Raw genomic sequence first — 23846 nt, forward strand, 5'->3', positions numbered from 1 at the left:
TACCCCCTTAGTCTCATTTACCAGAAAAGGCCAATTCCAAGACTCGATCCTCTCACTATCCACATCTTTATAGCCCACCTTCCAACCCCAATTCCTGCTCCATACTTCCCAGGAAAAAAATTTCCAAGACACATCCAGCTCCCTAGAAGATCCTCCATTCACCGCCACTCCTCTGGCTCTTTGATCCGCACAGGCATAAATGATAACCTGTGATGCTGTATATCGCTTTGTGATCTTGTTGGCATGTGGACAGCAATTGTGGAATCAGAATCAGGTTTATTATCGCTGACATAAGTCATGAAACGTGTTGCTTTGAGGCAGCAGTTCAGTGCAAGACATAAAAATTACTATAAGTTACAAAAGTAAATTAGTGCAAAAGAGGAATCACGAGGTAGTGTTCATGGGTTCATGGACCGTTCAGAAATCTGATGGTGGAGGGAAAGGACCTGTTCCTAAAACGTTGAGTGTGGGTCTTCAGGCACCTGTACCCCCTCCCCGATGGTAGTAATGAGATATGAAGAGGGGCAATGATAATCTTCTCAATCTACTGAGGTAATGGTGGGTGGACAGTACTAGTATAGGCAGTGGTTTCTGAATGGAAAGATTGGTGAGAGGTGGCAATGGGGCTGATAGGTTGCTGCTTACAAGGCAGTGAAGGGTAACTTGAAGGACTCCTCAGAAAATGCAGAGAGATGCAGAGTTGGGGCGGGGAAAATGGGTTTACCCAAGGCCAGGCTTGTGACCAGAAAATTGTAAAGGGGAGCAAACTACCTACAAGGGAAGAATTAAGAAGAGAAGTGGTTGTTGATAGGAAAAGATGAGGTAGGATAGACTGAATATGAAGGATTTGAGAGAAAGAAAGCGAGCTACCAATAATGTGTTTGGACCCAGAGTAGCTTCCAAAATATCCACGTGTTGCATAGGAATGTAATGTCCTCAGATGTACAATGTAAAAATAAGAGGTTACAGAGTTGGAAGTATTTCAAATCCCAAGTTTAGCACGGAGTTAGACAACATAATGAATGAATCCCTGAAGCATTTTTAATTTTTTTTTAATTTTAAAGATGTATTTGTTCGATATATTGATGATTTCAGCCATACACTACATAGGAGATTCCTTCAGTATGCCATTTACATGCTGTTAAGGTGTACTTTAGAAGAACAGAGTACTTGAGGTTGTTAGCTCAGGATTCTCTCCAAAAATTGACACTTCTGACAAATATAATCAGATTACATTAGCAATGTCTTAAAACAGATATCTTTGGGTTGTCCTTGTGTATTTGGCCAGGATCTGAAGCAAGACTGTAATACAGACTTTGTACAATGCTTTGATAATGCCACATTTAAGAACTGTATGCAGTTCTAGACATCCCTTTAGAAAAGGATGCCAGAGTCATGGATGGATCATACTGAGAATTAGATAGTCCTGGTTTCAGGAAAAAGCTCAAGTAGTTGTCTTTTTCCAAGTGTGGAAAGCTTTTCTTTAAAGAGACTGGATAACAAGAAAGTAAACTGTCAGTTTGCTTCAGCTGCAGACAAATCTCTTATCCTCTGGATTATTGCCAGGGAAACAGCATTTGGAATAATATGCCCAGCAAATCATTGGAAAGGAATAATTTACCACAAGGGTCTATTGAGACTGAGATGATAACATAGTTGTGACAGAAAAAGAAATCTGTTACACTTCAGATTTTGTAGAGTCTGTTATGAGATTTTTATATCACTTCAATGTGCACATGGTATGATAAGAGGTCATCCCTCAGCTCTGGATGTATCTCTCCCGATTTGTTTGCCAGTGTTGAAGAGGATACACACGTTCTGTTATGTAAAATGTCACTTCAAAGGCAAATGAATCATTGCTGCTTTAAGAGGCTGCTCTATAAAGATGACAGAATCACTTATTGTTTACTTGGGTAAGAGTGGAGCAGAGGTTAAAATGTAGAGAAGATGCTTCCAACTATTGGGAAGTCCAAAGGTTAGGGGCCTTAAATATAAGATTGGGATCAATGAGTTCAACAGGGAGTTTAGGTGAAATTTCTTTACCCAAGCAGTGTTTTAATGTTAAATAAATTTGATTAACTTGTTCACAGAGTGTGGATGTCAGTTACCAGGCCATCACTTATTGTCCATCTCTAATTACCCCCTGAACTGATACCATGCCAATTGAGATGGGCTTAAGGAAGCCAGACTTTTTATTGATGCATGTGACATAATAAAGACAGCAGTGCATTTGACTGTCAGAGCAGAACTAGCTGCCAGGTCTGACAGTTCTGTAATGTTAACCTTGCCTGTATAACAGGCAGTCACCGTTAGCCACCTTCAAAGAGAGAGATGGGGTAATTTTGTCAAAGGATTACAGGGTGTGAAACGTTGATATCTGATCAGCTGCCTATTAAATATCTCTCCTTTGTTCATTTCAGACAGATAAAAGGCAGCTGTGTCCCGTATCAACATCAAGTGCTTTCTGGTCAGGTGTAGCCTTCCTCTATTCAGTCCTCAGAGAGGTGCCATGTATTGTAACAATGTGAATTGTTTCACTTCCTACACCAGCAACATCCTTGTGAAATTGCCATTTATGGATAACTTGTGCTCCACAAACTATCCAATTCATTTCAGAACTGTCTTTCAGATCAAAGGTTTTTACCTGATTTTAAGCACTGTGTCCAGGGCATTGTTTCAGTTCTTTGTGAAATGTGTACTATTTATTTGATTTGCTTTCCATTAACACAGAGGGGAATAGAGTGACCCATGAGCAGGTCACTCAACAACCCCAATGACAGCTCCTCATCATGGCCAATCTGTGTCCCACTTCTGTGCTTTGCCTGAAAACCAGCAGCCCCCAACCCCACCATCACCTCAGCGATCTTGGGGGACAGAGTTCCAGATTTTCACCATCCTTCGTGTGAAGTTGCCCCCACAAGCCTGCACAGCCATTCGCTTGGATCACAGCTGATCCATTCTTGGCCCCACCACTCAAACAAAGGGGCTTGTTGCCCCCACCTATCACCTCCCAGCCTCTGTTGCTATTTCCGCTCTTCCCTCTTTCACCTGTCTATCAACCCCCCCCCCCCCCCGGATCCACCTATCGCTTGCCAGCTCTTGCTCCACCCCCCCTTCCCCTCACCTCTTTCTTTCAGTCCGGATGAAGGGTCTCGACCCAAAACGTCAACTGATCATTTCCCTCCACAGATGCTGCCTGACCTGCTGAGTTCCTCCAGCATCTTGTTTGTTGCTCCAGATTCCAGCATTTGTAGTCTCGTGTGTCACCACTTTCCCACTATCTCCCCATACCCGTTGATTCCCTTGTAGTTCAAATGTCTATCAAATATATTCAGCGACTCCACCTCCACAGTCCTCTGGGCAGAGAATTCCAGAGTCACAGCTCTCCAAGAGAAAAAAATTCCTCTTCACCTCCGTCCTAATTGGGTAACCTCTTATTTTGAAACTGTGCTCTCTAGTTCTAGGTGCTCCCACCAGGGGGGACATCCTCTCAGCATCCACCCTGTCAGTGCCCCGGGATTGTTTATGATTCAGTGTCGTCTCTCTTCTTCTGAACTCTAATGCACAATCAAGCACAGTAGTGTAGCGGTTAGCATGATGCTATTACAGCGCCAGTGACCCGGGTTCAATTCCCGCCGCTGTCTGTGAGGAGTTTGTACGTTCTCCCCATGTCTGCGTGGGTTTCCTCTGGGTGCTCCAGTTTCGTCCCACATTCCAAAGATGTACAGGTGGGTTAACATGGATTTAAATGGGTGGTGCGGACTTGTTGGGCCAGAAGGGCCTGTTACCGTGCTGTATAAATAATGTTTTCAGCACCTGCTGTATTTTACCTTTGGTCCTTTGGTTATTAGTTACGGCAGACTATTTGATATTTGCGGATGGATCACAGACAAACCCAAACTGTCAAATCAACCATCTCATTAAGTGCATTGAGGCTCTTGCAATATTTACTGTGCATTATAAGTACCTACAAAAGTCCTTGCACAAAGCCCATGATCCCACTAAACGTCATTTCGGATCACCATTTATCACTCAAGTTGATCTGCATTCCTCCCACATCCCAAAGACGTACGGGTTAGAAAGTTGTGGGCATGCTTTGTTGGCACCAGAAGTGTGGTGACACTTGATTCATATGCCTCGATTCGCTGCATATTCATGCGCCGGAAGCGTGGTGACACTTGCGGGCTGCCCCCAGAACACTCCATGCAAAAGATGCATTTCACTGTGTGTTTTGATGTACATGTGACTAATAAAGAAATCTTATCTTATCAAGGATGGTGTGTGGCCTGTTCAGTGATTTCCACTTTTAGAGTCATACAGCATGGAAATAGGCCCTTCGGCCCAACACATCCATGCTGACCAGAACACCCATTTGCCTGCATTTGGCCCATATCCTTCTAAACCTTTCCTATTCATGAACCCGTCCAAATGTTGTCAGTGCCAAATAGGATCAGTATTGGTAGATGCTTGATGGACAGTATGGCGTCTTCTAAACATTGTTAATGTACCAGCCTCAACCACTTCCTCTGGCAGCTCATTCCCTATACAGACCACCCTCTGGGTGAAAAAGTTGCCTCTCAGGTTCCTATTAAATCCCTCCCCTCTCACCCTAAACCTATGTCCTCTAGTTCTTGATTCCCCAACCCTGGGAAAAAGGCTGTGCATTCACCCTATCTATGCCCCCCATGATTTTGTACACCTCTATAAGATTGGTCCTCGTTCTCCAACGCTCCAATGAATAAAGTCCCAACCTGCTCAACCTCTCTCCATAACTCAGTCCCTTGAGCCCCAGCAACATCCTCATAAATCTCCTCTGCACTCTTTCCAGTTTAATGGCATCTTTCCTACAGCAGGGTGAGCAAAACTGAACACTATACTCCACATGCAGCCTCACCAGTGTCTCATACAACTGCAACATAACTTCCCAACGTCGAAACTCAATGCCCTGACTGATAATTTTTATTAAAAGTTGGTTACTGTTCTCCCATATTGCATGCAAAACTCTTTTTAATCTTTCTTTCAACTTTATGTCTTGAAAACCTTTTGATTGAGTTGCATGTTAAACTTTCAGTTTTCAATCAAAAATATGCCTTTACTATTAAAACTAATATTATTTGAAGCAAACTGTTTTACACCAACTTTTGGAGCCATAGTTTAAAAATGCATGAAACATAGTGGCTGATTTTCACACAGCAAAGAGGCCACAAACAATAGTGTGATTGTGACTGAATTTAGTTTCTTGAGATGTTGACCAAGGGAGGAATATAGGCCAGGAGACCTTGGATGACTCCCCAGCACTCCTTCCAAATAGTACCACTGGATTTTTGTTTCCAGCTACCTGACAGAGCAGGTCTCAGTTCAGACAGAACCTTTGCACAGGAGAGTCAGCCAGGATTTTCTGTTCATGTCTCAGAACATGTGGACATGCCAATCAGGAGCAGGAAAAGGCCATACAGCCCTTGAACCTACTTCACAGTTGTGATTGTAATCTCATCTTCACATGGCCCTCTACCCACGGTAACTTTGCTTATCAAGAATCTATCTACTTCGGCCTCAGAAATGTTCAATGACTCTGCTTCCAACATCCTTTGAGGAAAACAATTCCAAAGAGAAAACAAAATTCTCTCATCTCTGTCTTGGCCAACCTGTCTTTTTTTTGGGGGGACCCCAAGGTCTAGACTGTCCCACAAGAAGAAACATCTACATATCTATCCTGTCAAGACCCCTCAGGGTCTTGTATGTTTCAGTCAAGTCCCATCTGGGGCAGGACTTGAACCTGTAACCTTCTGACTGGTTACTTGTTGAGCAACATATGTGTACAAACCTGCTTTTAGTTAAGCATATTTGCTTTTAAAGAAGGGCTATCTTGATGGGAAAAATGTTGATCACGAGAATCATTTTACAAATTACATAAAAATAATTGTGCCTTTTAAAAGTCAGTAAAGTACTGACAGCTCAAATCTGCAGGGTTGTGAATTACTGAAGTTAACACAAATAAACATTTTGTGCATTCTGCTTGCCTCATTACAGGAAGGATGTGGAGACTTTGGAAAAGGTGCAAAAGGAGTTTACCAGGATGCTGCCTGGATTAGAGGGTATGAGCTATGAGGGGAGGTTGGACAAGCTCAGGTTGTTTTCTCCGGAGTGTCGGAGGCTGAGGGGAGACCTGATAAAAGTTTATAAAACTATGAGAGCCATAGGTAGGGTAGACAGTCAGAATCTTTTTCCCAGGGTAGAAATGTCAAATATTAGAGGACATGGACTTAAAGTGAGAGGGGGAGAATTTAAAAGAGGCGTGCAAGGCAAGTTTTTTTTACGCAGAGAGTGGTGGGTGCCTGGAACACGCTGCCAAGGGAAGTGGTGGAAGCAGATACAATTGTGGCATTTAAGAGGCTGTTAAGATAAGATATCTTTATTAGTCACGTGTACATCGAAACACACAGTGAAAAACATCTTTTGTGTAGAGTGTTCTGGGGGCAGCCCGCAAGTGTCGCCACGCTTCCGGCGCATGAATATGCAGGGAATGGAGGGATATGGATCATGTGCAGGCAGAAGAGATTTAGATCAGAATCAGGTTTATTATCACTGACATGTTGTGAAATTTGTTGTTTTGCAGCAGCAGTACAGTGCAAGACATAAAAATTACTATAAGTTACTTTAAAAAGTGCAACAGAGGAATAACGAGGAAGTGTTCATGGGTTCATGGACCGTTCAGAAATCTGATGGCGGAGGGGAAGAAGCTGTTCCTAAAACGTTGAGTGTGGGTCTTCAGGCTCCTGTACCTCCTCCCCGATGGTAGTAACGAGAAGAGGGCATGTCCCAGATGGTGAGGGTCCTTAATGATGAATGCCACCTTCTTGAGTCACCGCCTCTTGAAGTTTTATTTGGCATCGTGTCGGCGCAGACATCATGGGCCAAAGGGCTATTTCCTGTGCTGTACTGTTCTATCTTCTATGTTCCAAATAATATTCATTTGTCATTTAATGCCTGGTGTAAAAAGAAACCAGAATAAGTAACTGAATCTTTCAGATTAAACGTGGAACTGAAGAGTTATCGCCTAGTGTTGGGTGACTGGATTTATTTTTTCCACTAGGTGACCTGCCCGAGTCAGTCACGTGCTCCCTGCATACTGAAAATAAAGAGCAATACCTGTTACTGTTGTGACCTTTATAAATGTGGCAGGTGGGTTTTCCTTGAATTTCATGTGTATGTCTTTGTCTGCTTTAATGTGAGTTAACTGTTCGCTGAGCACGTTTTTTTTTCAGTCCAAATATTATCAGTACATTCTATTGATGTTTATCCCAAATCCAATTCACCCATCAGCCCTGTGCTCACTAGTGTTCGATAACTCCCGGCCTCGATTTTAACACTGTCACCCTTGTCTTCAAATCCTTCCATGACCTCACCCATTTTATTTCATGGAACCAATGGAGCGCACTCATCCAATCTGAGTATCCTCCATTCCCTTCACTTCATTGTTGGCATCATCCTTTCATCGGGCTAGATCCTACATTCTTGCGTTCTCCCGCTAAGCCTCTCCACTTCTCTCCCTCTTTTCTGTCTCTCCTTAAAAGGTACAAAGTTTGCTTCCTGTCGTATGCTCTAAACACACAACGCAGTAACGCACGAGAATTGAATCCTACTTATTTGATTAGCTTCAATAGAACCAGATTTCAGAAGTGGAATTCACTGAGCGTAAATTAATGCAAGTCATGTTAAGGGCATTAAGCAGTATAACATAAAAAGGCAATAGGCAAGGAGAAACTAGTCTGGTACCCCACTGAGACTTCGCCTCAACCTACAGCACCACAACAACGAATGATTATTGCTATTTGTGTGACTTCGCTGGTTATAATCTGGCTGATGCATTTGCCTGTGACATAGCAGTGGCTGCTGATCAAAATTAATTCACTGTGCAACATCCTCAGTGTGTACATAAATGCATTCTCTCTAGTTTTTCTTCTCCTCTCCACCCTCAAAAGTCATTGTTCCTAAATAAAGTCTGCTAGTTGGCCTTTAGGTGCGTATTACAATGTAGATTTGTTACTCTATGTTGGTGGAAGGGACTTCATTTTTGTATCAACATCCTTCTCCAACACCCCTCCTTTACCCCTCTGTATTCCCGAATAGTTTATTCAGCTGAATTTCAACAATGCCTTTGATAACTTTAAAGGTCTGAGTCATACCTACATCTGTCCAGCAAAGCCAAACCTAAATAATGAAGTGGCAAATGGAATTTAATCCAGGGAAGTGTAAGGACAGCAAACAAGGCAAGGGAGCGCACAATAAGTGGTAAAAAGAGAACCATGTCCCTCGTAGATAGCAGGAGAAGGTAAGATAACCAAGCATATCGGATGCTTTATTAGGCAGAGTAGAATGTAAGACCAGGAAGGTTATGTTAGATCTTTACAAAATGCTAATTAGATCTGCACTATAATACTGCATACTGTACTGATTGTCACATCACTGGAAGGACATGATTATGCTAAAGAATGCAGTTGGGCAAAGGATATTTTCAAGGTTTAGTTGAAGTGTCTGAAGTTATGAGGGAGCTACTTATGGTAGATGGAGAGAAATTACCTCCCTCAGCTGGGAGGTTGATAACCAAGGGCCACAGATAGAAAGAGTAAATGGGAGTCGAGGAGAAATTTTCTCACCCAGAGTCTGGAACCGTAACGGGTTGGAAGTAGAGAACAATGACCTGAAGAATGGTGATGGCGGAAATCCTAACCACATTTAAGAGACCCTTTGCGTAGACTAACCTACAATGCCAGGGATCGAGAACAGAAATGTGGGAGGAGGCTGGGTACGGTTTTCCTTATTGTTCAGTATTGAAACAAAGGGCCAAATGGCATCCTCCTGTACCATAAACTTCTCTGACTCTCCCTAACCTTCATCGCTTTGAGGAAACAACTTTAGTTTGTCCAGCTCCATAAATGAAATTCTGCATTCCTGAAACCGTTCTACTCAATCTCCTCTGCTCACCTGACGTTTGGTGTCCAGAGTTCCATGTGTCTGTCCATTCCACCTATTTGTCTGTCTGCCTGAAGGTAGTTACTGTTCCTTCTCACTGTTTAATTCTTTTGAGTTTGTACCAGCGACAGACTTTAAAATTTTGTCCATGCATCTGAATAGCACCTTTGTATATTTCTACCCAATAGCACCTGCTTTCTGTTACTTAGACAACTTTATGTCCATGCAACCATTGGCTCTATGATCCTGCTAGTTTCAACATCGCTGCTGTCTGTCACATCATAGCATCATCCATGTACACACTCTTTGGTCCACCTACATCAACCCTCCCTGTTGTTTCATCAAAGATTTCAACCATGTTGATCAGACATAGTTTTCCTTTAATGTTCCTGTCCACATTTTCTGGGTTTATCCCTCTCCCCTTTTTAAACTGGTCTCGACCTTCAAAGACTTATAATTCTCTGGTCTCATTTCCATACTACAGAGGAGTGGGATTGTGGCAGAACCTTGATTATAATCACTGTTACATCCTCAACAAAGGATCTGTCCCAGTTGACCAGTTTTCTACCCCAGGCAGTGCCAATCTTTCACGTAATTAACCTTTACCAATTTTCATCCCATGTAATTTCTCCGCTGCCACCTCCTTCACTGTGACAATGGTAGCATTCACTTGGGTGAATGCAGACAAATTTAGTGAAAGTGCCAATCAAATTCTCTTCAGGTTGTTATTGTTTCAGGTTGTCGTGGGGAACCCTAGTGGCAATTGGACTGTGGAAGCACATCAGTTTAAAATCACCTCTGACTGACTTACAATCTTCTTTGAAGTATCCCTGGTAATTTTTGGACAATATTCCACACTCAGTCCTTAGTCTTAATACCTCTTTGGAAGTGCAAGTGGATGAATTATTGCATCCCAGATTAGATTCAGATTATTGTCCTATCCACCAAGGTGTAGTGAAATTCCTTGCTTGCATTATTAATTCCCTTGAATTTAGAATTCAGGGGCAACGTAGGTAAAATGACCATGAAAAGCATGATGCCTTGTTAAAGCTGTTTATATATGCATAAAATATTATGTAATATTTTTAAAAGGAAATTCTGTATTATAAATTGTTTTTATTGTCCCTACCTTTTTTGCTGTATTTCCTCATGTAGAGCAAATTGTGCCCAAGAATCATGGTAAACTGGATCCCACTTATCTTGCTCATTTTAGTGCAAAATGACCGATAACCAAAAGACACGGTGCAGGGTGGATATGAAAGTGTGCTCACCAGGTCTGATTGCAAAGAAGAAAAGCTCTTTCATTGTGTGACATGTAGAGGATTTGTTGTCGAAGATTAACAAGGGAGCTTGTACAGTTAAATACGACAGTGCAGTGAGACAGAGAGTAAATGCAAAAAGTCTAGCTGGCATTTGGATATTTCCTTCAGCTGACCTGAACTAGAATGTATTTAGTCTGATGAGGGAGTCGATTAACTGCAGGGAAGCTATTCAGGAGTGGATTAAAGACTCTCCAGAACCTGAAGAGTGGTAGAGTCATAGTGCTATACAGCACAGAAATAGGCCCTTCGTCCCATCTTGTCCATGCTGACCAAATTGCCTAACTGAGCTAGTCCCATTTGCCTGCATTTGGCCCATATCCCTCTAAACCTTTCCTATGCATATAACTGTCCAAATGCCTTTTAAAGGTTGTAATTGTCCCCACCTCTACCACTTCCTCTGGCAGCTCGTTCCATATACCCGCCACCCTCTGTGTGGAAAAAGTTGCCCCTCAGGTCCCTTTTAAATCTTTCCCCTCTTACTTTAAACCTATGCCCTCTAGTTTTGGACTCCCCTACCCTGGAGAAAAGACTTTGGCTATTTACCTTATCTATGCCCCTCATGATTTTATATACCTCTATAAGGTCACACTTCTCAGCCTTCTACGCTCCAGGGATGCTCCACGTCCTAGCCTATCCAGCCCCTCCTTATAACCAAAACCCTCCAGTCCCAGTAACATCCCAATAAATCTCTTTTACACCCTCTCCAGTTTAATTACATCCTTCCTACAGCAGGGCAATCAGAACCGCATGCAGTACTCTAAGTGTGGCCTTACCAATGTCTTGTACAGTTGCAACGTGACGTCCCAACTCCTGTACTCAGTATTCTGACCGATGAAGGTCAGCGTACCAAATGCCTTCTTCACCACCCTGTCTACCTGTGTCTCCACTTTCAAGGAACTATGCACCTGCACCCCTACGTCCCTCTGTTCTACAACACTCCCCAGGGCCCAACCATTTACTGTGTAAGTTCTGCCCCAGTTTATCATGCAAAAGTGCAATACCTCACATTTATCTGAATTAAACTCCATCTGCCATTCCTCAGCCCACTTACCCAGTTGATCAAGATCCCACTGTAATTTTAGATCACCTTCACTGTTCACTATACCACCTATTTTAGTGAAATTAACCTAAACCCACTCTCCCGGGCTACCCTTAGTCACAGGGATATGGTGACCCAGTGAGAGGCTCCTGATCCCACGGGATGAATCCACCTCCATCAGCTGAGGAATTATGTGCTGGGAACTGGATGCTCCATCTGCTGACTTGGACAGTGCTGGGTGGACAGCTGAAGGTTGCTCTGTGGCTTTCTCGGAGAGGTCTGGGGTATCAGTCTAGTGCAACAGCTTGGACTAGGAAGTGGAGGGAGGTGATCCTCAGTCAGAGAGAAGCCCCAAAGACAGCAAACAGCCAGCCACTGGAGAGAGGGATTGGGCCAGAGCAGGAACTCGAGAGGAAAGGGGCTAAGAATGAAGGAGTTGAGCAAAGTGGAAGCAGGCTGCGGAAGGGGAGGCAGAGGGGATGTGCAGACTGAGGGAGCAGGACTTGGGGATGGGGGACTGAGGGAGGGGACTGATTCTGATGTGGGAGGCTCATGTCTTTTTATGTAGAGTTAAATTTTGGAAATCACATTTCCAAAGGACTTTGTGTTGATGAAACTGGGCACTACATAGTTTTAAAAGAAAAGAAAATCTATGCTACAAATGATGGTGAAGTAAGGAATAACTTAATTCCTACCATCAGAGAATCTTTTCACCACCGTTCTACATAGGGACATCAGACACATGGGTTCCCTCAGGTTTTTGGTTAATTCCACTTAAACATTGCTGAGCAAGGTGATCACGGTCCAGGTCGGTTCTCATTGTAGTTCCTCCCTCCATCTTTCTCTTCTCCCGCCATTCATTGGCCAGATCAATGCTGTTTTTTCCCAGTCACCTTCCCTCCTGTCAAGTATTTGTGGAACATGTATGTGTTTGTGTAAGTAAGTGGCTTGATCATTGCAGTTCATTGGAATATACTTTATCTTGTACTGCATAATCAATATTTCCTGATTAGAAATACAGAAAATAAGAATTTTTCATTTCCTTGAATGTTTGGACAAAGGACTACTGATGTATAACAACTGTCTTGGGGAAAGAGCCAAGGAGGAGACTAACTGGAATGCTTAAACAAAAGGCCTGCACAGTTTTGATGGGTCTTTGTGGGGTAATGATTCTGTGATTTATGAATCTCTGTGGAAAATAGAAATAGGAATACAATTAAGGTGAAATTGCTCTAATCCCCAGAAACACTATAAATAAATACAATAGTATGTATGTCACTGAATACCAAGTGATTTAACTATGTAAATTACAAATGGCGATCAGAAGTGCAAATGTTAGATCATTAGTATTTTATATTGTTTAACCATTTGATCAATGATATTCAAACATTGAATTCTATAAAAAGTAGAATATTGAACATTCAGCTATAAGGCTATAAAATTTGCTTTGCCTGCCAGTTTTTCTAAATGCATTTTTTTTAAATTCCAATTCTAATCAATGTTTCAGTGCAATGGCTCATTCAGAGCAAGTATTCAGAACCAGTGTTTGGAATCATTTCCACAAATCAGGCAGTATTTATAATTTCAAATGAGGACAATTAAAGGTTCAATTTGAATTATGAAACAATGCCTAGAAACAGCTGAAATATATTCCCTTCGGTATGAAAAGTGCTACTATATATCTGGACATGTATATGGCGGTAAATGGATTCTAATGCTTCAGATTTATCTTTGCAGTTTATAAATTTCATGACTTTGCTCCAGTCTATTCACGAAGGATTAATAGACGAAGGGGAATTACTAATGTATTCTTTTGTTCAATGGCTTTAAAAGTATTACGCATCCATGCACAAGAAACTTAATGGAATAATCAATGTTCCGTGTTCTGCATTTGACCATGGGTAGTGTGGCAGCTCAAAACCTGAAAACCCCACTCATGGTATCAGCTCTCTGTGCCAAACCAGCTGCCTGAGCGAAATGGCTGAAGTGTGCTTTGTTGTAGGATGGGATGTTAACTCTGGAATTATTTACCTTCCCATATTTGGAATGGTGATCTATCTGTGGCTTGAAGGCCAAAAGCAAAACTCCAAAGACTTTCTCATTCTTGTTTTTATTCCTTCATTGCAGTCGAGATACTCTAGGTGGTTATTACGAATACAATGATGTGGGAAGTTGCCAAGAGGTTATTCACCTGTATCACCTGCTATGGTCATCAACAATCCTCAACATAGTGGGTTTGTTCCTTGGAATCATCACAGCAGCTGTCCTTGGATCCTTCAAAGACATGGTATTAAACTTTCCCTGTTTTACTGAGGCAAATAATATTTGAATAATGTCGCTTATCTGCTTTTTCTGTGCATGAGGTAGGAATAAGCAAAACCTTGCCTTTCTCCTTTTTGGAACAGAGGTAGGAGAAAGTTATCCTTCAATCCATTCAATACACTTGAGGAAATAACAAGAGCCCAAAGTTCTTGTACAGTTCTGGGAGAGCACTACACTATCAGAGGAGCTATCTTTAAGATCACATGTTAAAGCGAGACCCAATATGCCCTCTCGGAAGGGGAGGGGGAAGAAAAGATCCCATTGCACTATTTTGAAAAAGACCAGGGGAATTGAGAAGGCGTATGGCGTGTTGGCCTTCATTAGTCGGGATATTGAGTTCAAGAGCCGCCAGGTGATGTTGCAGCTCATAGAACTCTGGTTAGAGCACACTTGGAGTATTGTGTTCATTTCTGGTCGCCTCACTATAGGAAGGATGTGGAAGCTTTAGAGAGGGTGCAGAGGAGATTTACCAGGATGCTGCCTGGATTGGAGAGCATGTCTTATGAGGATAGGTTGAGTGAGCTAGGGCTTTTCTCTTTGGAGAGAAGGAGGATGAGAGGTGACTTGATAGAGGTGTAAAAGATGATGAGGTATAGATCGAGTGGACAGTCAGAGACATTTTCCCAGGGCGACAATGGCTAACACGAGGGGACATAATTTTGAAGTGTTTGGAGGAAGATATAAGGGGGATGTCAGGGGTCAGTTTTTTACACAGAGAGTGGTGGGTGCATGGAACGCACTGCCAGCAGAGGTTGTGGGGGCAGATACATTAGGGACATTTAAGAGACTCTTATATAGACACATGAATGATAGAGAAATGTGGGCTATGTGGGAGGGAAGGGCTAGATAGATTTTAGAGCAGGATAAAATGTCGGCACAACATCGTGGGCCGAAGGGCCTGTACTGTGCTGTAATGTTCTATGTTCTATCTGAGTGCTATCATTATCACTCTTTATGGGAACTTGCTATGTGCAAACTGGTTGCCAATTTTCTTTCATTACAACAGTGACTGCACTCCAAAAATACTTCATTGGTTATTAGTTGCTTTGGAGTGCCCTTAAGTTATGAAAGGCATTGTATAAATGCAGTATTGTTCTTCTCTTAACCCCATTGCATTCTCTAAACCAGAATGAAACACGTTCCTAGCTTTCTTCTCAAACTGCCCAGTAACTCAACCCAGGAAAGATTTATAGGCAAATTTCTCCAGTTTGCTACCACTACCCTTTCTCTGCATCCCAATGCCCCCCTCCCACCTCTCACACAGTGGGTCATTATCTCTCTTGCTCCCATTGCTGGAACCATTGCAGCAAAGCCTCTGGTGACTCGTCGCTCTCCTGCACTGTTGTGTACCTGTGCAGTGCTCTGAAGTTTCATCTTGATTTAAGATGCGTGAGTAATGCAAAGGAATTCATTGTGGGTTTTAAAGAAAAAGTTATACAGCTTACTGTTTAATCTATCTGGGACTGAGAAGTAAACTTCGGGTGCCTCTTCCCAGTAATGGAGAGAAATAGATCAATTATTGCACAAATTCCAAAAGTCACACACAACACCTCTATCTTAAAAATTATTGGTTAACCAATTATTGCTTACACTGTCTCTTTGAAGTGGTTTGGAGTTGTGATTTTTTTTTGTCTGTCGATCTTTGTAGTGTCCTACGTTGAAAGATTGGGACGTTGGTGGGAGTGGGTGGATGGGCAGTGTGTGAAGGTAACTTTAAATCTAAATACAATCCAGTCTTGCATGGACGTACCTTATATGGACAAGCATGTGAAAATTAGATGAAGCTGTGCCTGCCGGTATGGTGCACAGCAAGTGTGTGCGTCTGACACTGACATACTTTGCTATCATTTTGGGACAAAAATAGGCCAAAATGGATTTATGCAAACTAGAGATTCACAGGTGTTAGGCTGTGAATCTTTAGATCCAGGTTTCATTTGGAAGATACAACCTGGGGAGAAATATGTGTTTATTTGCCAGTGCTAAACATGTGCACATCTGGTTCCTTTGACTCCAGTCACTTAGCACTGGCTGCCGAAGAAGAAATTCTTCCCCAGAGTCGGCGGATTGATAGTAACATGTTCAGTAGCATTAGTAAACTAAACCGTTTCCTCATTTATAACACCTGATTGGAACTGTAATGGAGCACCATAAAGTGAAGACATCCCTCAGGTTGGAAGTCAGCCAAGGAGATCAGGAACACCTGGAACTTAGTTCAACAAACAATCTGCTGGAGGAACTCAGCAGGTCAAGCAGCAACTATGGGGAGGAAAGGAATTGCCAACGTTTTGGGTTGAAAACCCTGCATTGGGACTGAGACACATCAGGCCCACGGATGCTGCTCGAGCCACTGAGTTCCTCCGGCAGATTGTTGCTCCAGATTCCGGCATACACAGTCTCTTGTTTCTCCTGAAAATCAGTTCACTTTCTGTGTTGAATTAGCTAATGGCGCATTTGCTCTGTATTTTCCTGGGCAAGGCAGACAGTGTTCAACTAGGATTTGTGCTTCCAATCAGCATCCAACAAGTTGTACATTCATGGAGAGATATAGCACAGAAACAGGCACTGCTGTGCCAACCATCAAGCACCTCCTTCTTAACCAATCCTACCCTCACCCACATTCCCATGAGTTCACCCCAGATTCTACCACTCATCAACACAATAAGGACAATTTACACTGAACAAATAATTGACCAACCTACACATTTTTGGGATGTGGGAGGAAACTGGAGCACCCGAGGGAAATCCACCCAGTGGCACAGGAAGAATGTGCAAACTTCACACAGACGAGCTCGGAGGTCAGGATTGAACCTGGGTTGCTGGAGGTGTGAAGCAGCAGCTCCCCCAGCTGCAAGCTTCCTGAGAATCAGGCACGGTAGTGTAGTGGTTAGTGTAACGCCTTACAGTGCCAGCGACCGGGGTTCAAATCCGGCCACTGTCTGTAAGGAGTTTGTACGTTCTCCCCGTGTCTGCGTGGGTTTCCTCCAGGTGCTCCAGTTTCCTCCCACATTCCAAAGACATAGGGGTTAGGAAGTTGTGGGCATGCTATGTTGGTGCCGGAAGCGCGATGACACTTGCAGGCTGCCCCCAGAACACTCTACGCAAAAGATGCACTTCACTGTGTAATAAAGCTATCTTATCTATAAAAACGCCTATGGGTGGCTGACTGTGGACTCATTGACCTTGAAACCCCCATTTACTGACTCATTCTGTGTGTGAATCAAAACCCGCATTGTGTTTGTATTGTGTACGTTCCACAATACAAATCAACCATTCTCTCCTCCCTGTCGATACCAGGAGAGCTTTTCAACATGAGATCAACAGAGTTTTGTTAGTTAAGGGCATTGAGGGATGAGTTCATGCTGGGGAAGTTGGTTGAAATACAGATTGGCCATGATCCAATTGAAAGGAAGCAACTGAAGGGGATGAATGGCCTGTCCCTATTCCTGTGCAGAATGGACAATGCAGTGAGTTACTGGAAAGCTGTTGCCACTAATGGTACTGCCACATAAATGCCTCCTTGACAAACCACTGAGCTGAGCTATTATCAGCTACCCCTTTAAAGAGCTTTAACTATCAGCGAATCTCTTACCTCTGCAGGATTTCAAGTGCTGAGATGTAATAAAAGAAGCCATTCCTTCATTCTTGCCTCTGTTAGTTCGATGGCTGTGATTTATAGGTGTAATTAGCCATTACCTTCAGTGAACAAGTTAAAATAATTTGGTCATGGATAAATGTGCAACTGGAACTGGTTCCTTTTGTGCTTTTATTCTGTTTCCTTCAAGATGCTCAAATTTTTTAAAACCATTCCCTTATTTGGCTGAGATGCTCATGGAAGGAAGAAAAAAAAATTCTGATGAAGGAAACCAATTGGTATGTGCCACTTTCAATTCTGAAATATATCTGACCTGATTAGAGAATCTATGTAACAAAATACCTCCATTATCATCCAAGTACTCATCATTACTGCATAGACATGGAGAAAGATATGACTAAAACTGTGGTGCATTGGGTACTAGCCAACCTTAATTAATATTCATTTAAAAGTATTGAATGTGAAGAACTTGTGCAAACATTGCCCTTGTTTCTATTGCCTCTGATTTCCTGAGGCAGGGAGGAATATCTTCATTAGGACCTTCCAGGGGCTCAGTCATAAAAGTATTGAGAAGTTTGAGAAGGTGTCGGGTTTGCAATCTGCAAGTTTGTTTGTTTTTCTGGTCATTTTGAGTTTATTCAAAATGAACAATTCAAAATGTATGTTTCACATGGCTGCATCTTCCAAGGGTTGCATAGGTTGGGCTTGTCAAGAACTTCTGGCCCTTTTCCAATTTATTTTTTACTTTCAATTCTTTTTTTGTTTTGCTATGCTTCTTGTTGAACTGCATGTTCCTTAGGAACTTGGGATCAACTCTTTGCTCTGCAGCAGGTGGCTTCAATGCACAATGGGCTATAACATGTAGAAAGTAGCCACAGTCCTGACCTTCAGCCACTCAATAACCACAACATCAACAATGCATTATTTAGAACATTATAGCACATATATAGCATCCTTAACGTAGTAAATTATCTGAAGTTTTATCAAGACAGTGTCAAACAAACTTTTTTTCCTTATTAATTTGCGGTATATGGACATCAGTAGCGAGGCAAGTATTTATTGCCCGTTTCTAATTGCCTTTGAGAAGATGGTGGTGAGCTGCTTTCTTGAATTACTGCAGTCCGTGCAGTGAAGGTACCTCCACAATGTGGTTGTTGGGGAGTTCCAGGATTTAGAATCAGCAAGGAGGAAAGATTCAAGAACTTGGGAAACAGAAGTAGGTCTACTCTGCCATTCATCAAGATCATTAGTAATCCTGTGATTCATTTTCCTATTGCTATATCCTCTGACTTCCTCTCAGTCCAAAAATCTATCAGTTGTGGTCTTAAGCAGGCTCAATGACTGAGCATTCTTTCAGGTGGGGGCTTGAAGAGGAGCTGGAAAGTGATGGCATTACCATATAGCTGCTATCTTGTCCTCCTTGGTGGTAGAGGTTGCAGGTTTGGAGGTGCTGTCAAAGAACTATTGGCAAGTAGTGCTTTTACTCGGTGGTACACACAGCAGTCATGGTGCACTGGTGGTGAAGGGAGTGACTGTTTAGGATGAAGGACTGGATGCCAATCAAGCAGGCTACTTTACTGCTGAACAATGTAAGGATCTAGTGTAACAGATAACCAAAAGTCAATCAGAGAGGTTTCAGGGAATGTCATAATGAAGGAAACAAGTAGATTGGAGGGGAGGTTTGGAGAGGGAAGGTTTGGCACAATCACTAGTGGTGGAATACCTGACTTCAGAGATTTCAAGATTAAAGGAATCCAGATAAGTTGGAAAGTTGTGGAGACTGGAGAGGTTACAGAAATAGTGGAGGGGTTTTACCATGAGGCACTTGAAAAGAAGGTAGGCTATCATAAAATTGAGGTGTGGCTGAACTGGGAATGAGTAGGTGAGTGCACACAAGGTAATGAGAGTTTTAAAAGGATAGAGAGAAATATCTGGCGGTGGCTGAGTCAAGGATAAGGGCTCAGGATATTCAGAAGGTAAGTTCAGTAACACTGACAAAAGCGCTAGATGCCAGCTTAATAAGTAAATTTAAATCTTGCTGATCTTCATGGTCTGTGCGCCAAACATTTTTGGGCATTGTCCCAGAGAAGCCATGTGATCAGCAGAAGGGGATTTATATTTTTATATAGTTTTAAACTACAACCACAAATGCAAATTTGTAGCTTTATTAATAAGTAAAATAATTTCTCTTGCTACCATGCCCTGAGTACACTGGACACTTCCAGCTGTCTGCCCATCTCTGGTTGACTGTCTCTTCCCTGACAATGAGCTGATTGGGCTCCCAGATATACAAACAGAAAATGCTGAAAACGCTCAGCAGGTCAGAACTGGACAAAAGATTTTCGACCTAAAATGATACTTCTGTTTCTCTTTCCACAGATGCTGCCTGAACTACTGAGTGCTTCCAGCATTTTCTGTTTTTGTTTGAGATTTCCAGCACCTGCACTTTTTTTTAGATTTTCAGGCTCTCAGAATGCCTTTCCTTCGGCCAAGTTTCTTAACTGAAGTACTGGCAATGTTTTTAATTTTAAATGCTTTTAATTTTTAAAAAAAAATACATCAGCCTTTCATTTCATCAACATCAGCTTGGGAATGTTTTAACCGAGGTAATCTGCAGTAGTTCAGAGGGTTCAAAAGTAATGAGTTCACCCTCTTGGGCTCAAGTGTTTACCTGTTTTTTTCCTATTCTTACTCCAGCAGACACCAACTGCTTCTCGAATTACCTATGCTCCTGACCCTCCACCTCCACCGATAATGTATGATCCTGGACAACAGGTATTGGCCTACACAAACTTCTACCCTGGGCCACCCCATCTGCCACCTTACAGCCCTTATGATATACAGGTACTTATCCATCAAGGTGTTTATATAATAACACTGCTTTATCAATATCATTAATGAAATATATTTCTTACTGTGATGAAAGCTTAGTGTACACTCTTTGCTACTTATTTGCTGCTTCTTGCTACCTAATCGCAGTAAGATCAGAGCAATACAGGCTGCTATAACAAGTCCAACAAATGGATGGTATCACTGAACAATAAACGTTGGTATCTGCTGTCGTGCACCACCAAGGGATCTGTGCAGGTGGATGGGTGATGAAAAGGAGGCCCTATCTGCACTCCTGGTGGACATAACAGATCCCCATGCTATTTTGACGAGCAGCAGGAAGTTATTCCCAGTGTCCTGGCTATTTTTATAACAAACTCAACATTACTAAAAGAGATAGTTTATGCTGGATGACAAATAAATGATTAGAAAGGATTTAAACAAAGAGTTCTAAAGAAAAATGGGCACTGAGCCCCTATCTAAATTGCAGCTGAGTTGCAGACAAGACAGATCAAATTCTGAAAGAGTAGTATCTACTTGCTATTAATTGTGGTAACGTGAAAGTCAGCAGAGAGGGATGCCTGAGCCCCCAGGAACAGCTGAGAGCACAGATGGAGATCCCAGGATTGGGAAGTGCTGGTGTCCTTTTCATAATGTGGGGTCAGTGGTTCAGACAAACAGGCCCTTGGCAGCAGGAGCCTGATATTGTGGGATTTCCACCATATTGCTATTTAATGGGAATGAATTTGGGAAGCTACAACACACTCAATAGGAGACCATGAGGAGAAGTAATGAGGTCAGTGGTTTATTGTGTATGGGGTGATGGAAACAAGGGGTGGATCTGATGGCTAGTATTTCGCGTCTTATGTTTAGTGCTATCAACTGGATGTATTTCGTGATCTTTGTATAGAAGTTTTTTTTAGAGCCAATAATCTAGACTTCCTTTAGGAATTGCTTTTAGTAGCAACAACTAATTTCATACCTACATTTCTATTCTTAAGAGTTGCTATTGGGTTTTTTAAGTCCTTCATTTAACTCAAGGATGAACGTTATTGTATGGCTTTAAGTTTTTTTTAATTAACATGTCTAATCATGTATAAATGAAAGGTACTGTTATAATAAAGGCATTGGACACCACCTTAACCATGCATGGCAGCTTTCCGGAGGGATTTCTCTGCTGCAGTATCAAATTGAGCTGAACAGAATTACTACTGCAGCTATTTTTCAACACCTTATATAGGAGAAGAGCACCTCAACTATCGACCAGGCCTGTTAGAGTCTTCGGGATAAGTTCAACAGTTTCACATAATCAGCATTTTCTGTTTGTACTGATATATCCAACATCTGCAGTATTTTCCTTTTGCAATTTCGGATACTGGTCCTACCTCTCTCATTTACGCAAGTTGCAGGCTAATCTTTTGATTCTCATCCCTATACCACTCCCTTCTACCTCGCAATATTGTTCCTTTTGTCTTTTAATCTCTCCTGCAATTTACCCAGTGCTCAGGTACATGGATAGGAAAGGTTGAGAGGGATATGGGCCAAACATGGGCAAGTGGGACTAGCTAAAATGGGAATCTTGGTCAGCATGGACCAGTTGGGCCGAAGGGCCTGTTTCTGTGCTGTCTGACTCTATGACTCTAATCTACCTAATGCCCATGTTTTGGCAACATCGTAATAACTGAAAAATCCCATGGCTTATATGACGTGAGAATATTTGAAGATGAATATCATGTAAGCAAAAAATAATCATCCCTAGGTAGGCTGCACTGTGTAATATCTATTGTTTTCTTTCTCTGTGACAGCATCCCAGTATATTCTCCGCTTCAACACCATCCGATGATTCACAGTCTATTTCACAGTCTGCTTCAAGTTATATGTGGCCACCAAATACTCCACCTCGCTACTCCCCAGCGTACTATCCACCTGATGAAAAGCCACCACCTTATACGCCATAGATCTGTCCTTCCTTTCATTATCAGCACAGACTTGGTCGAGTTGAAGACCTCTATGACAAGAGCAGCGGCCACATGGATCACTTTGTGACTTCCGTGTGCTTCCTCTCACCACCCGCTCTTGCTGCAGTGAATTTTTGAGAGAGAAACTTAACTGTACAAAAAACAAACCATCAGCATATCATCCTGCTACCTATTGTTAACGGTATGTTAATCTTTATTTGTTGAAAAATAATTCACTTATTACTCAACGTTACAGTGAATAAAAAAACAAAGAAAAAAACAATTTTGGAAATTTAAGATCCATTGGAGGTGTCATTTAACCCACGACATAACTGATTGAAGAAGATAAGCTTTCTTTATTAGTCACATGTACATCGAAACACACAGTGACATGATATTTTGCGTAGAGTGTTCTGGGGGCAGACTGCTTCCGGCGCCAACATAGCATGCCCACAACTTCCTAACCCATACGTCTTTGGAATGTGGGAGGAAACCGGAGCACCCGGAGGAAACTCATGCAGACACATGGGGAGAACGTACAAACTCCTTACAGACAGCGGCAGGAATTGAATCCGGGTCACTGGCGCTGTAATAGCGTTACGCTAACCGCTACACTACCGTGCCTGCCCAAGAAACTAGCCCAAGGAGCTAAATGATCTATCCTATTTTTCCTATGTTCCTAATTTATCAATTAAGGCGTACAAATATATACTTTATAATTGATAATCTATTTTTAGCTTTATGGTGGGTATTCATTTGCTTTTCAATGTTTTTTTAAACCCATTGAAATCCCTGCTTTTTACTAATCTGCATTGCTCTTTACAAAGATAATGTGTATATTCTTGGTGTCTAGATAACTGTTTCAGTGCTGTTGTTATCAAGTAGATCTGTACTAACAGAGGCTTATTTTCATACCAAGTACTGGTGGTACACCAGGTTGGTCTAATAGAATATTATTCCATTATCTTTCTTCTTGCCACAGCAAGAGCCAGACAGACCAAGTTCGTTAGTTGTGCTGTGCTGTATTTGGTGTGGTCTCTCTGGGCATTGCAATTAACCTGAGCACCGTTGCATTAAGTGGGGCAAATCATCCAGGTTTCCAACTCGCTTGAATATTGCTGAATTCCTTGTGGGGAATATAGCAAAATGAAAACAGGATAAGGCTCAGCTTTTCCGTGGGGCAGTATTCATAGGAGTAATGGTCCTAATGAGCTATGTTTTCAGAAGTGAACAAAATGATTCTGGTTGGTAGAGGAATTCAAAAAAATTAATTTCCATTTCACTGCTGAAACATCTGAAACACCTTCCTTGAAGCAAGGCGGTAAGCTCATAAAAAATAGAAATTTATGTTATTGATAGCTAAACTCTCTAATAATAACTCTTCTGTGGCACCATTAACATTGCAAAAAAAACTACAGGAATATTATCAAACAAAATTTAATGATCAGCCATATTAGAAACTTGGTTAAAGAGGTAAGTTTTAAGTAGCTTGCGAAAGAAGTAAAGAAAGGTGGAGTGGGAGAGAAACTTAGCGTAGATCCTTGGCAGCTGAAGACGATGGTAGAGTTTTGAACAAGTAGCCAAGATTAGAGGAATTCCATTAAGCAGAGGGTTGTAAGGCTGGAGAGGGTTTCAGGGTTAAGGAGGCTGAGGTCTAAAATGAAAGAAAAGTGTTATGGAACTGATATGTTCCTTAACTGAGAAACGGCATATCAGCAAGTAGAGACGTGAGGAGCAAACGGGACATGCAGGGAGTTTACACAACACCACTTCCATGAAGAGATCAGATGGTTTTCTGATGCTTCCAAATT

General features: G+C 42.1%; 1 protein-coding gene across 4 annotated transcripts in view; it reads left to right on the plus strand.

Moving 5' to 3' along the window:
• Positions 1-22318, plus strand: part of tmem255a (transmembrane protein 255A) — a 47748-nt gene extending 25430 nt beyond the window's left edge. For 3 of the 4 annotated variants that reach the window (XM_052021459.1, XM_052021462.1, XM_052021460.1), the window contains 4 exons: positions 7094-7182; positions 13462-13621; positions 19946-20092; positions 21883-22318. In XM_052021459.1, coding sequence (XP_051877419.1) covers positions 7094-7182; positions 13462-13621; positions 19946-20092; positions 21883-22035 — 549 coding nt within the window. In that variant the 3' untranslated portion in view covers positions 22036-22318. Of the gene's footprint in view, positions 1-6030; positions 6096-7093; positions 7183-13461; positions 13622-19945; positions 20093-21882 lie in introns of all 4 variants that reach the window. The other variant, XM_052021461.1, reaches the window with a different exon arrangement.
• Positions 22319-23846: the final 1528 nt, after the last annotated feature.

Source organism: Pristis pectinata, chromosome 8, assembly GCF_009764475.1.
Source record: "Pristis pectinata isolate sPriPec2 chromosome 8, sPriPec2.1.pri, whole genome shotgun sequence".
Lineage (NCBI taxonomy): Eukaryota > Metazoa > Chordata > Chondrichthyes > Rhinopristiformes > Pristidae > Pristis > Pristis pectinata.